Source organism: Lepidochelys kempii, chromosome 14 (genome assembly GCF_965140265.1).
Source record: "Lepidochelys kempii isolate rLepKem1 chromosome 14, rLepKem1.hap2, whole genome shotgun sequence".
Lineage (NCBI taxonomy): Eukaryota > Metazoa > Chordata > Testudines > Cheloniidae > Lepidochelys > Lepidochelys kempii.
The window spans coordinates 6,314,629-6,325,856 of NC_133269.1; the positions used below are offsets into that span (position 1 = coordinate 6,314,629).

The 11,228-nt window shown below is 42.5% G+C and overlaps 1 protein-coding gene across 10 annotated transcripts in view; it reads left to right on the forward strand.

Annotated features, from left to right (window-relative positions):
- The window catches only part of LOC140897656 (ATP-binding cassette sub-family A member 9-like), a 54,747-nt gene extending 44,964 nt beyond the window's left edge, over positions 1–9,783 (forward strand). For 5 of the 10 annotated variants that reach the window (XM_073310547.1, XM_073310544.1, XM_073310548.1 and 2 more), the window contains 11 exons: positions 318–441; positions 1,232–1,349; positions 1,602–1,693; positions 2,696–2,874; positions 4,147–4,222; positions 4,943–5,037; positions 5,905–6,024; positions 6,366–6,506; positions 6,820–6,899; positions 6,996–7,051; positions 7,991–9,783. In XM_073310547.1, the coding sequence (XP_073166648.1) occupies positions 318–441; positions 1,232–1,349; positions 1,602–1,693; positions 2,696–2,874; positions 4,147–4,222; positions 4,943–5,037; positions 5,905–6,024; positions 6,366–6,506; positions 6,820–6,899; positions 6,996–7,051; positions 7,991–8,089 (1,180 nt within the window). In that variant the 3' untranslated portion in view covers positions 8,090–9,783. Of the gene's footprint in view, positions 1–317; positions 442–1,231; positions 1,350–1,601; positions 1,694–2,695; positions 2,875–3,332; positions 3,409–4,146; positions 4,223–4,942; positions 5,038–5,904; positions 6,025–6,365; positions 6,507–6,819; positions 6,925–6,995; positions 7,052–7,990 lie in introns of those variants that run through there. The other 5 variants (XM_073310545.1, XM_073310549.1, XM_073310550.1 and 2 more) reach the window with 5 other exon arrangements.
- The last annotated feature ends 1,445 nt before the right edge of the window (positions 9,784–11,228 follow it).

The window sequence follows — 11,228 nt, forward strand, 5'->3', positions numbered from 1 at the left end:
GTTCTCTTGTATTTCAGCCATTGGTCTGGGACACACAAGAGCTGGGTTCTATTCCTGGCTCCTCCACAGACATACTATATGACTGATGTTGGTCAAGGCTGTCATAACCCATATGCAACAAGAGGGCTGAATTAAGTTTGTATGGGCAACCTTAATTCTGGTATTTCTTAACTTTTTGTGTGCTTGACTTTCCAAATAGCAAATAATAAAAAGCAGAAGTATTGAACCAAACAGCCATTCGGTCTTGCTCTACTCATAATACATCAATTGTGAACTAGGACAAAGGATATAATGCTGAGTTTGACTCCTTTGATCAGTAGAATTCCCCCGAAGAAAGAGATCAACCATCAAAATCCTGAAGAACCAGAAGAAGAAGATGAGGATGTGCAAGCTGAAAGGGCAAGAGTTAGGGAAGCAATAGCTTCTGAAAATCAGGAAGAGGTAAAACTTCAAGTTGCCCTTTTCTGTCTGTCTCTTTACTCTTCCTAAATTACCCACTGGGGAAAAAATAAACATCAATATGGAAATCCAGTGTTTCTCCCCTTATATTTTTCTACTGTAAGTAGAAATTGGCTTTCCAAGTGGCATTAACAGATATCATCAGAACTGAGAATACAATTTTTAAATAGAATGTAATTGTCTTTTGTTCTCGGGCAATCTAAAATGAGTGATCTTTGGAATAAGGATTGTGACCTCTTCTCTTTCAATGTCAAGCATGTTTCTTTTTTTTTTAGTTTAACTAATAATTAATAATACAGCCTGCATAATAGCTAACCTGAATGGGCAGGAAAGATGGCCCAGTGGAAAGGGCATTAGCCTGGGACACAGAAACCAGTTCAGTTTCCTGCTGTGACACAGACTTCCTCTGTGACCTTAACTGTAAAACGGAGAGAACAGTACTTTCCTATAAAACAGTAAAGAGGTGCTGTGTGTAAAGTGTGAGGCACATGGATACTATGGTAATGGTAGCCATATAGTTACCTAAAATAGTAAAAAGCTATATGGGATTAACATGACTGTCTAGTAGATTTCACCACTGTTGAACTTTTATCTCCCCTCTTAGCAATGAAATTTCAACACATTTCAGCAGCAACAAAATAGTCAAAGGAAGTGTTCTGAATAAAACCTGTATACAGCAAGACACACACAACAGTGAGAAAAACCAGACTGTCTTTGATAGTGGGAGGGATTTGTTCTTTATAAATTCTCTCTCATTTTGCTCCTTTCCTAGAAACCAATTATCATTGTCAACGATCTGCGCAAGGAATATAAAGACAAGAAAGCCAGTTCGGTTTTTAAGAAAAGGAAGAAAGTGGCCACTAAAAATGTCTCTTTTTGTGTGAAAAAAGGTTAGAACCCAGGAGTATTTTACTATAATAATTTTGACGGTTGTCTGATTTGAAGGTTACATATATAGACCACTCACTCACTGGAACATCTCAGTTCTAGACAGCCCTCATGGAATTTTTAATGAATGTTATTTGATCACAGGTATGAGCAAAAGATTTCTCGTTTGTTTGTTTGTTCTTTCGTGGTGAATATGCCTGACATTCTGTCCGGAAGGGCGAGTCTTACTAAAAATTGATGCATATTCATTCTAGGAGAGGTATTCGGACTATTAGGACCCAACGGAGCTGGTAAAAGCACAACCATCAATATGATTACCGGAGAGAGAACACTGACTGCTGGGCAGGTAGGTGAAACGGGTTAGACTTTAAAATACAGGTCGGAGTGAAAAACCCACTGCTAACCCTAAACAATACATTAACGGAAACAAAGGCTACTTCTTCAACTGCGGGGGCGGGGGGTGACTTGCAATTCGTGTAAACATACCCACACTAGCTGTATTCTAGCTAGCTTGTGAAAAATAGCAGAGAGAACAACGTCACATGCTTCAGCACAGGCTGCCCAAATAAGTATGTACCCCGGGGAGGAAAGGGGGTATCAGTCAGCTTGTGCAGTCTACACTGAAGTCCAGTTCTATTTTTAGCTAGCTAGCCTGAGTACAGTTAGTGGGGGGTACATCTCCACAAGCTGCAAGTCTCACCCAGGCTCTGATGTAGCTGTAGAATCATAGAATATCAGGGTTGGAAGAGACCTCAGGAGGTCATCTAGTCCAACCCCCTGCTCAAAGCAGGACCCAAAAGGATGTTTGGAATCTAGCCCGTAGCCTAGCACGTCATGCTCTGAAAATCGTTAATGAAAATTATCATCAGTCATTGTGACTGACATAAAAACATGTCACTTGCAATAATGAACAAAACGACATTAACACTATTTATGTAGACCAACCAATGCCAGAACATTTGAAATGAAACCATGCGCTCCATCCATACCCCCAATTATATTTGCCTCAAAATAAATTAAAAGTAAATCATTTCAGGAATGAATCTTGGACTTTCGCTAATGCTGGAAATGGTCTTGTAAGGCTTTTTATTGGCATTTCTCACGGGTCGTTCATGTAACAGTACCTAGAACAAACAACTACAGCCATAGACCCTATCGAGCAGGAAAATGACCTACAACCTGTACTCCATGAAACTACTCAGATAAGCAAAGGTTGCAGATCAGTCCCTTGCTCAGTAATTCTCCCTTCATAAAGCCTGAAAAGCCCATAATCGCCCTGTAATTTTAACCCTTCACATTTATCGATCACAAGATTACACAAGTGCAGAATAAGAGATTGTTTGTTCAGGTGCTGACGAAGGGGAAAGGTGCCGCTGCCTCTCAACTGCAAGAGAGCACCACTGGCTTTCTAGGTCACTGCCCTCAGGAGAGCCCTCTCTGGCCAAACCTTACTGTGCAACAACATCTGGAGGTTTATGCAGCTGTGAAAGGGATGAGGAAAGAAGATGCTGCTGTTACGATCAAACGGTATGTAGTAAAAGGCATCAAGTTTTCCATTCATGTTTCATATCTTAGAACTATAAAGCAGAGAGAAAGTAGAATTTTGCTGAAAACCAGACGCTCCACGGTCAAACTGCCCAAGTGTCTTCCTCTGATGATTTAGCCAAGAAAATAAGCCACCCAGATTTTCTCATTTAGAATAAGTTAGAATTAAAATTAGTGTGTGTTAAATGCTGGATGTATCTGTGTCTAAACTTTAGATTGTAATGTCTGGTGCCAAAAAGTGAAATTAGGGCGATAATCAATTCTGTACTGTCCACTCTAGGCAAGATGAAGAGGGTTTATAATAGATTGTTGTTATTAATATTGCTAATAATATGATTCTAATGATTAAGAGAGAGATTCTATCCTGTTAGGAACAGCTTGTTTGAAAAGCTTCTCTTGTTTAGTTTCTGATGATTTTATTGCTTAAAATAAAAAATTAGCACACTTTCCAGAAAAATTTTGGACAGGGGGAAGTAGAACCGAAGGATTCTTGAGATTATGAAAAGACTTCAGAAGGTGAGTTTTGGAAAGATTCGCGGTCTTCAGTGGGTCAGCTTCATTGCGTGAAAATACACAGTCAGATAAGTTTATGGGCATCTAAGAAAACTGAAACACAGTGACTGCAGTATCCATTTTTTTCAGCATCATAGTATAGATCCACAAGAATTCTCCTGTGGAAAAGGGGAAGTAAGCATTTTCTGGATGCCTTTGCTTAGGAGAAAAGAATAAATGCAAAAAAAAAAAAGAGTCATTTTGCGGAAAGAAACAATGCACCTCCAAAACAAATCCTCTTTAGTGGGTACCATCAGGAAAATAACTAAGAAGAATGCTAAAACAGAGTGACCAAAGTTTCACCAGTAGTGATGGAGAAAGGGGAAATGGACCCCTCCATTACCAGAGGGGGCAGAGCATTGTGTCATTCTGAGGAGCTGTCAGGGAAGGGCAAACCTCTGGGGGTTCTGCTGAGAAGCCCAAATAATAGGGAATTGCTGGTTGCAGAGGGGGCATCAAGAAGATGTGTATCCCAAGCAAATTCTATCAGGAGTCCCTACTGAGAAATGAAAACTAACCTCTCCTCTTAGCACCCCTGTACTCTCTGTGGAAGAGACTTCCTCCCAGGGCCCAGCTGCCCCCAGAAACTGGAGGAACCGAGTCCATTCTTACCCGAGACTGACAGCACAATGGAAAAAGTGTTGAGTTGGGGAAAAAAAACCAAATGTTCATTTTACTTCCTTTCTTTCTCCTTCCTCACAGGATAGCAAAGGCTCTGGAAATTCAAGATCATGTCAACAAAGTGACTAGGAAATTATCTGCTGGGATAACTCGAAAGGTGAGCATTTGCATTTTTCTTGGATCAAACCCTGGGACGAATTTTGCTCCTTGTTCTTCAGTGTTGAAACTGGAATAACGCCACTAAGCTAGTGGAGTCCTTTTTGCATTTGCATTGATATAAATGAGCGCAGAATCCAACCCTTCATGTTCTAAAATGAATTTTTGTTTCAAATGTACAGTAGTAAAATCTCTGTTTGGGTGTAAACATATTGTAGTTATGGCTGGTAAATTTATCTCCAGAAAATAGCTGGCATATTTCTGAAACGTCCATAGTGTGAATGAAAAATTGTATTGGTAAAGAGAGGGGCTAGTTCTGTTTCCAGTTACATGGATGAGATTCTCATTGCTTCCCCTGTGACGGTGGGGCCCAAACACACATTTTGTGCTGTCTCACTTCAAAGGGAGTTACGTCCATGTAACATAGTACAGAATATTGCACAGTATGTTTCTCAGATTGTTCAACTTCTTTAAATCACAAGCATATATGTGTGGAGGGAGGAAATGAAGTCCAAGCCACTCATCTTTCGAAGGTTGACATATTTCTGGTTGGCTCTGAATTAGAGGATTTCAGAGTCCTGCATAGAAATGAATCTTATGCATAATTATTTTTAAAGAAAATGAGTTAATTGCTCTCATTTACACCTGGCACCACCACTGGCTTTAGTGAAGTAGGCCAGGGAGACAGAACTTAGCTCCCAAAGTCTTTTCTTCATTTTAGGTGTGTTTTGCACTGAGCATGCTGGGTAATCCGACAGTTCTGCTTCTGGATGAACCATCAACTGGAATGGACCCTAAAGGGCAAAGTCACATGTGGTGAGTAATGCCTGAACCAATTACTAGGCCTGTTTTTAAGATCAGAACTAAAACAAAACAGCATAATAAAAATTTAAAGGCTAAGACTTTCGCGATGGGAATTAGGCTTTGGACAGCCAAGCAGATTAGTACCCTTGATAAGTCGCATTCCTTCACAGTTGCATGGGAGGTTGGGTCGGCAGATATACACTCTGTGTCTTCTCTCTCGCCGTCTGCGTTAGCAGTGCAGGGACAGCTGCAACTTAGACTCTAGAATTAATGGTACTCTGTTTTAGTGTCATTGAGAATTCGGGGGGGGGGGGGGTTCACATCCCAACCATTTGCAATCTGCAAAAATCAGTTGAGGCTTCAGTTTCAGTTCAGCGGTTGGAGCAAAATATAGGCTGGTATTTATTTTTCCCTGAGCGGGTTCATCCCATCCCTTCTTAGCACCACTGTCCACTTGAATCATAGAATCATAGAATATCAGGGTTGGAAGGGACCTCAGGTGGTCATCTAGTCCAACCCCCTGCTTAAAGCAGGACCAATCCCCAACTAAATCTTGACCCCAACTTGACAGCTGCCTCCTCTGAAACGACACTATCCTAATTCTCACTGGCCAAAGTGAAACACGTTTCAGCTAAAGCAGGTACAAAAAAAGAACTTAACAGTCCCTCCCCACTAAATCAGCACTGTAGCAAACCTTATTTCAGAGCAATCCCTCAATGGATTTTGGTCAAATGGGAAGTTCAAAGTACTTTCATGTAGACGTCAATGTAAAGTTGTTTTTAGGTTTTAATTACATTTCCTTTATCATTTTGAGGGGGAAATACAATAGAAAAACTTGTTTGGCTCTTCTTCTGAAATAATTTTTGTCTTTCTTTCCAGGAAAGCAATTCGGGCTGCACTGAAGAACAAGGAACAAGGAGCCATCCTCACAACCCATTACATGGAAGAGGCTGAGGCAGTGTGCGATCGAGTGGCCATCATGGTGTGTGGAAAGCTCCGGTAGGCTGTAACATAGATCGGTCAATAGCAGGATGGACACTGTAGAAGTTCTCAGGGAACAGGCAGATGTTATGGAGCCAACCTCATTCATTACACCCACCAGGACTTAAAGTCTCATAGAGTATTTCCTGGAGCGCCCCCCCTCCCCCTCACTACCACACTCCCCACCCCCAACAAGCTATAAAAACAACAGGAGGGGTGAGAATATTTACCAGAGCTCTGTTCTGGACAGCTCCGGCTGAATTTAATCCCTGACATCCACTAAGAGGAGAGGGTCATGGAAGCAAGACTCTTTGTCCACTACTAAGTATTTCCCACTGTGTTGCTTTCTTTGTCTCCAGGTGCATTGGTGCTGTTCAGTACCTGAAAAGCAAGTTTGGCAAAGGTTACTTACTGGAAATTAAAGTGAAAGACCCAGCACAGGTTGATTGCCTCCATATGGAGATTCTGAAGATCTTCCCGCATGCAGATCGTCAGGAACGGTAACTGCAAAATACATCAGGGTCCTGAACCCCTGCAGAGTTGTAGTATATCATTCCCACTGCTGGAGTTTGGCAGCAAATATCACAGCTTGAACAAAGATCTCTCACTGGGAGAGATTAATGGGTTACAGTCCCTAGCTAGCAAGTTGATTAGAGACTGTCGTTGTGTCTGGGCCATGCAATAAGATACGGAAGCTTCTTGTGCTTTCTCCTTCCCTTCTGGCCCCCACACCTGAGCCAGACAGAATTTGACTCAAAGTGGTGTCTACGAGCTAGACACAGGACAATGGATGCAATTTCTTTTCTCCCTCAGGGTTTCTTCTTTGCTGGTTTACAAGATACCAATGCAAGATGCACTGCCTTTGTCCCAGACGTTCTCCAAGCTAGAGGCAGGTACGAGAGAAACTATCAGCAAAAGGTTAGGATCACTCGAAAAGGACATGTAAAGATGAAACATGCTTTTTTAACTGTATCTTCATTTCTCCACAGCCAAACGAACCTTCAGCCTCGAGGAGTACAGCTTTTCTTTGAACACTTTGGAGCAGGCATGGGATTTCAAAGTTATACGCAACTCCTTGTAAAGGAATTGTAAAGGGAACAAAGAAGGCAGCACAGCACAATGATCAAATTTTGGAAGGGGGAAAAAAAGGACGTTTACTGGAGAAAGATTCATTTTCAAGATTCTAAAGGGAATAATTGTAGCAGTGAGAGTCAGGTGGTGGCCCAGCCTGCAGAGCCATGAAGGGGAGTAAAAGGGCAGAGGTTGCCTTCCTGTTCCCTTGCACTGGTATCCACATCGTGGGTAGCTGCATAGTGAGCAAAACGTCCTCTGCAAGCCACCGATCCCGCTAAGGGCTGGTTGGCACAGCTATGTTGGTGCACTAAGAGATAGCAGATATAAGGCTGGTGCAGGGGTACCTCCATCTGCTGGAGCAGGGAGAAACAGGCAGACAGATCATGACTGAGTCACAGTCTGCTTTGTGAGCTGCTCATGGAGCAGCATGCCCATGCCTGGCTCAATGCACAGGGCATGAGGCAACGCCATAACTCACTCCTGTGTGACTGAATTAAAAGGGCAAACACCCCTCTGTGAAACATTGCCTTGCAGTTTCTGTAGGGCATCATGGTGTGAACAGTCCCCATAAAGAGCCATCATTAAATTCCAACTTCACAGAGTTTGGCTTGAAATCTGTTTACAGAAACAAACATAGAAGTGAATCAAAATAAATATACAGTCTTAGAGAGGACGATGGTCTTTTCCTAGTGTTGCTCCTGACCTTTGGTGAGCTGGTGAACTGGAAATTAGCGAACACTTGCTGCTCTGAAGAGAGCTGTATCAGCAGAAAACCTGTTCTCTGTGATGGTCATCTTTTGGGCAATTGCAAACCCATGTGTTGCCTTCATAAAAATAGTAACAAATATTTAATGTATTTGTTATCAGTGACAGGGAATAACCAGACTTTTGTTGTTGTCATACATTTCAGGTGTTCTTAGAACTCTCCCGTGAGCAAGAAATGGATAATTTTGATATGGCTTTGGAAGGAACTTTTGAGTGGAAAAGACTTCAGCAGGAAGACCTTTAAAAATGTTCCATTATATTTTAATCAGTATTGATGTGTGTGATTTAATAATGCACATATATGCTATCGTTTCCACACACTTATCAGCACAATAAAAATTGAGGCCTGTAGCTTTGCAGCTTCTGTACTTTGGAGAAGGGAATAATTTTTCCTAAATTAGCCCCTCTTTTGAGAAAAGGATATTTTTAAAGGTGAAGCCATTGGGGTACTCAAGGTGAATTGCTCTGCATACAATAGGTGTTAGAGAAAGTACAGGCCTGCAGCTGTGAAACAAGTCAGTGAACTTGACAGATGGGTTGGGCTGGTTGATATGGATGTGGAAGCATGCTTTGAAGTGAACAGTTAACTAAATATGAATCTGCCTTTTTAGCCAGAGTTTTATTCTGTAGTTAAAAAACATCTTCAGTCTCCGCCATCCAAATGAGGATCTGGGTCAGATCTTCAGCTCATGCAAAGCCGCACAGAGCTGTTAATTGAGCGGTGCCCATTTATTCCCACTAAGATTCTGCCTGCCTCGTTTACAGATGTTATATAAACCATGCAGCAAGTGTACAGTGCTTTACATGGTATAACACAAACAGTAAAACTTTGAACTTGGAAGTAATTGTTTGGTGGGAGTGCTGCAGCACAAGTGTGAATGGGGATGACGTGTGCATCCGAGCAAGGCTAGTCATGACGCAGAATCCGACTCCTCACTCTCAAACCCTTTGCAGTGCCTCTCCCTTAGTCTGAAGAGAACAGGGTAGGAATGAGGGCTAAAGCCTCACAAATCCCCTGAGAGGTAAGTATTAGCCCTATGGAGGTTAATGAGGCAAAGAAAGGGTAAGTGACTTGGCCAAGGTCGCAGGGTGAGTTAGTGGCAAAGCAGTGACTGGAGCTCAAGTTCCTGTCTCCATTCCTGTGCACTTTCCTCTGAAGGGAAGGGAATAACTGAGAAACACAGTCATCTAGTGCACAGAAAAAAAGGTCAGTTTATATATAGTGCATCTGTTTTCTTTCTATCTTTAATTACAAAATCTAAGCCCTTATAGGGTCATTTATTACGTTTGCCTCATCAGAGAAGAAGCCTGTACGAAGTTGAGCCTTCAGTCATAGGTGGGTGACTTCAAACACACGACAGTTTAGTCAGTGGAGTAACTAGAAATGAGTCCGCGTCCACAAGAAGATACAATATATCACTATCACGAGTCAAACTTGCTGCTTATTGGAGTCTGAACCAGCATCATATAGGTAGAAAACGTCCTGTTTGTTTTATGGGAACAATTTATTATCGCCCACTTGTTCATTTGCAACAGTTATAAGTATGTAGCAGCCTGCAGATTTAACTGGCTTTTCTTACCACTCTGGCTTTTCTTACCACTCTGTGGATTGAAACATAAAGAAAAGGTGCTGAAACCGCTTATAAAATTCATCCTTTTCCCTAAGTGTTTAAGATAATTTGCTGCATAAATCATCCCAGAACCATCCACCCCTCACGTTGACTCTGCTGTGTACTATTCTGTTGGCTCTGTTATATAACAATATATTTTATCAGCTTGTGCTTTTAGGTAGGGTTCAGTGACTCTTAACTGTTTAGTGCATTACAATTGTACAGCGCTGCATACCTCTACAGCTTGGTGAGAATACTACCTGCGTAGTCAATACTTCATTATCTTTAAAGGTAGAAAGACATTTAGGCCCAGATTTTTAAGAGCGCTTAGGGGTTTCAGCACTCAGCACTGCAGCGCCTAACTAATTTAGGAGCCCATCAGTGGTTTTAAGTTCCTCTGTGCCTAAGTCTCTTCTGAAAATAAGATTTAGGCTCCTAAATTAGTTAGGCGTTGCAATGCTGAGTACTGCAACACCTAAATACCTTTTAAAAATCTGGGCTTTCAGTTCTACTTTGTGGGAGCTCTACAATTCAGACAGTTGGGGCACTTCCCCCCACTCAGAAAAAGGAGAAGATAAAATGATGTTTTAAATCTCTTAATATAAGAGATTACCTTTTCCGGATGGTGGGTTCATTCAGGTCAGCAGTTCTGGAGCACCAGACTGTGTAGTGAAGATGGGCATATTCTAATAGTGGGCTCCAGGGCCCCAATCCTGCGGGGTTCTGAAAGAATCCCGAGAGTTGCTTTGTGCGTTCCACTTCCACTGGAATCATAGAAGATCAGGGTTGGAAGGGACCTCAGGAGGTCATCTAGTCCAACCCCTTGCTCAAAGCAGGACCAATCCCCAACTAAATCATACCAGCCAGGGCTTTGTCAAGCCTGACCTTAAAAACCCTCAAAGGAAGGAGATTCCACCACCTCCCTAGGTAACGCATTCCAGTGCTTCACCACCCTCCTAGTGAAAAAGTTTTTCCTAATATCCAACCTAAACCTCCCCCACTGCAACTTGAGACCATTACTCCTCGTTCTGTCATCTGCTACCACTGAGAACAGTCTTTCAGGTAGTTGAAACCAGCTGTCAAATCCCCCCTCATTCTTCTGCAGACTAAACAATCCCAGTTCCCTCAGCCTCTCCTCTTAACTCATGTGTTCCAGACCCCTAATCATTTTTGTTGCCCTTTGCTGGACTCTCTCCAATTTATCCACATCCTTCTTGTAGTGTGGGGCCCAAAACTGGACACAGTACTCCAGATGAGGCCTCACCAATGTCAAATAGAGGGGAATAATCACATCCCTCGATCTGCTGGCAATGCCCCTACTTATACATCCCAAAATGCCATTGGCCTTCTTGGCAACAAGGGCACACTGCTGACTCATATCCAGCTTCTTGTTCACTGTAACCCCTAGGTCCTTTTCTGCAGAACTGCTGCCTAGCCATTCGGTCCCTAGTATGTAGCGGTGCATGGGGTTCTTCCGTCCTAAGTGCAAGATTCTGCACTTGTCCTTGTTGAACCTCATCAGATTTCTTTTGGCCCAATCCTCTAATTTGTCTAGGGCCCTCTGTATCCTATCCCTACCCTGCAGCGTATCTACCATTCCTCCCAGTTTAGTGTCATCTTCAAACTTGCTGAGGGTTCAATCCACGCCATCCTCCAGATCATTAATGAAGATATTGAACAAAACCAGCCCCAGGACCGACCCTTGGGGCACTCCACTTGATACCGGCTGCCAACTAGACATGAAGCCATTGATCACTACCCGTTGAGCCTGAT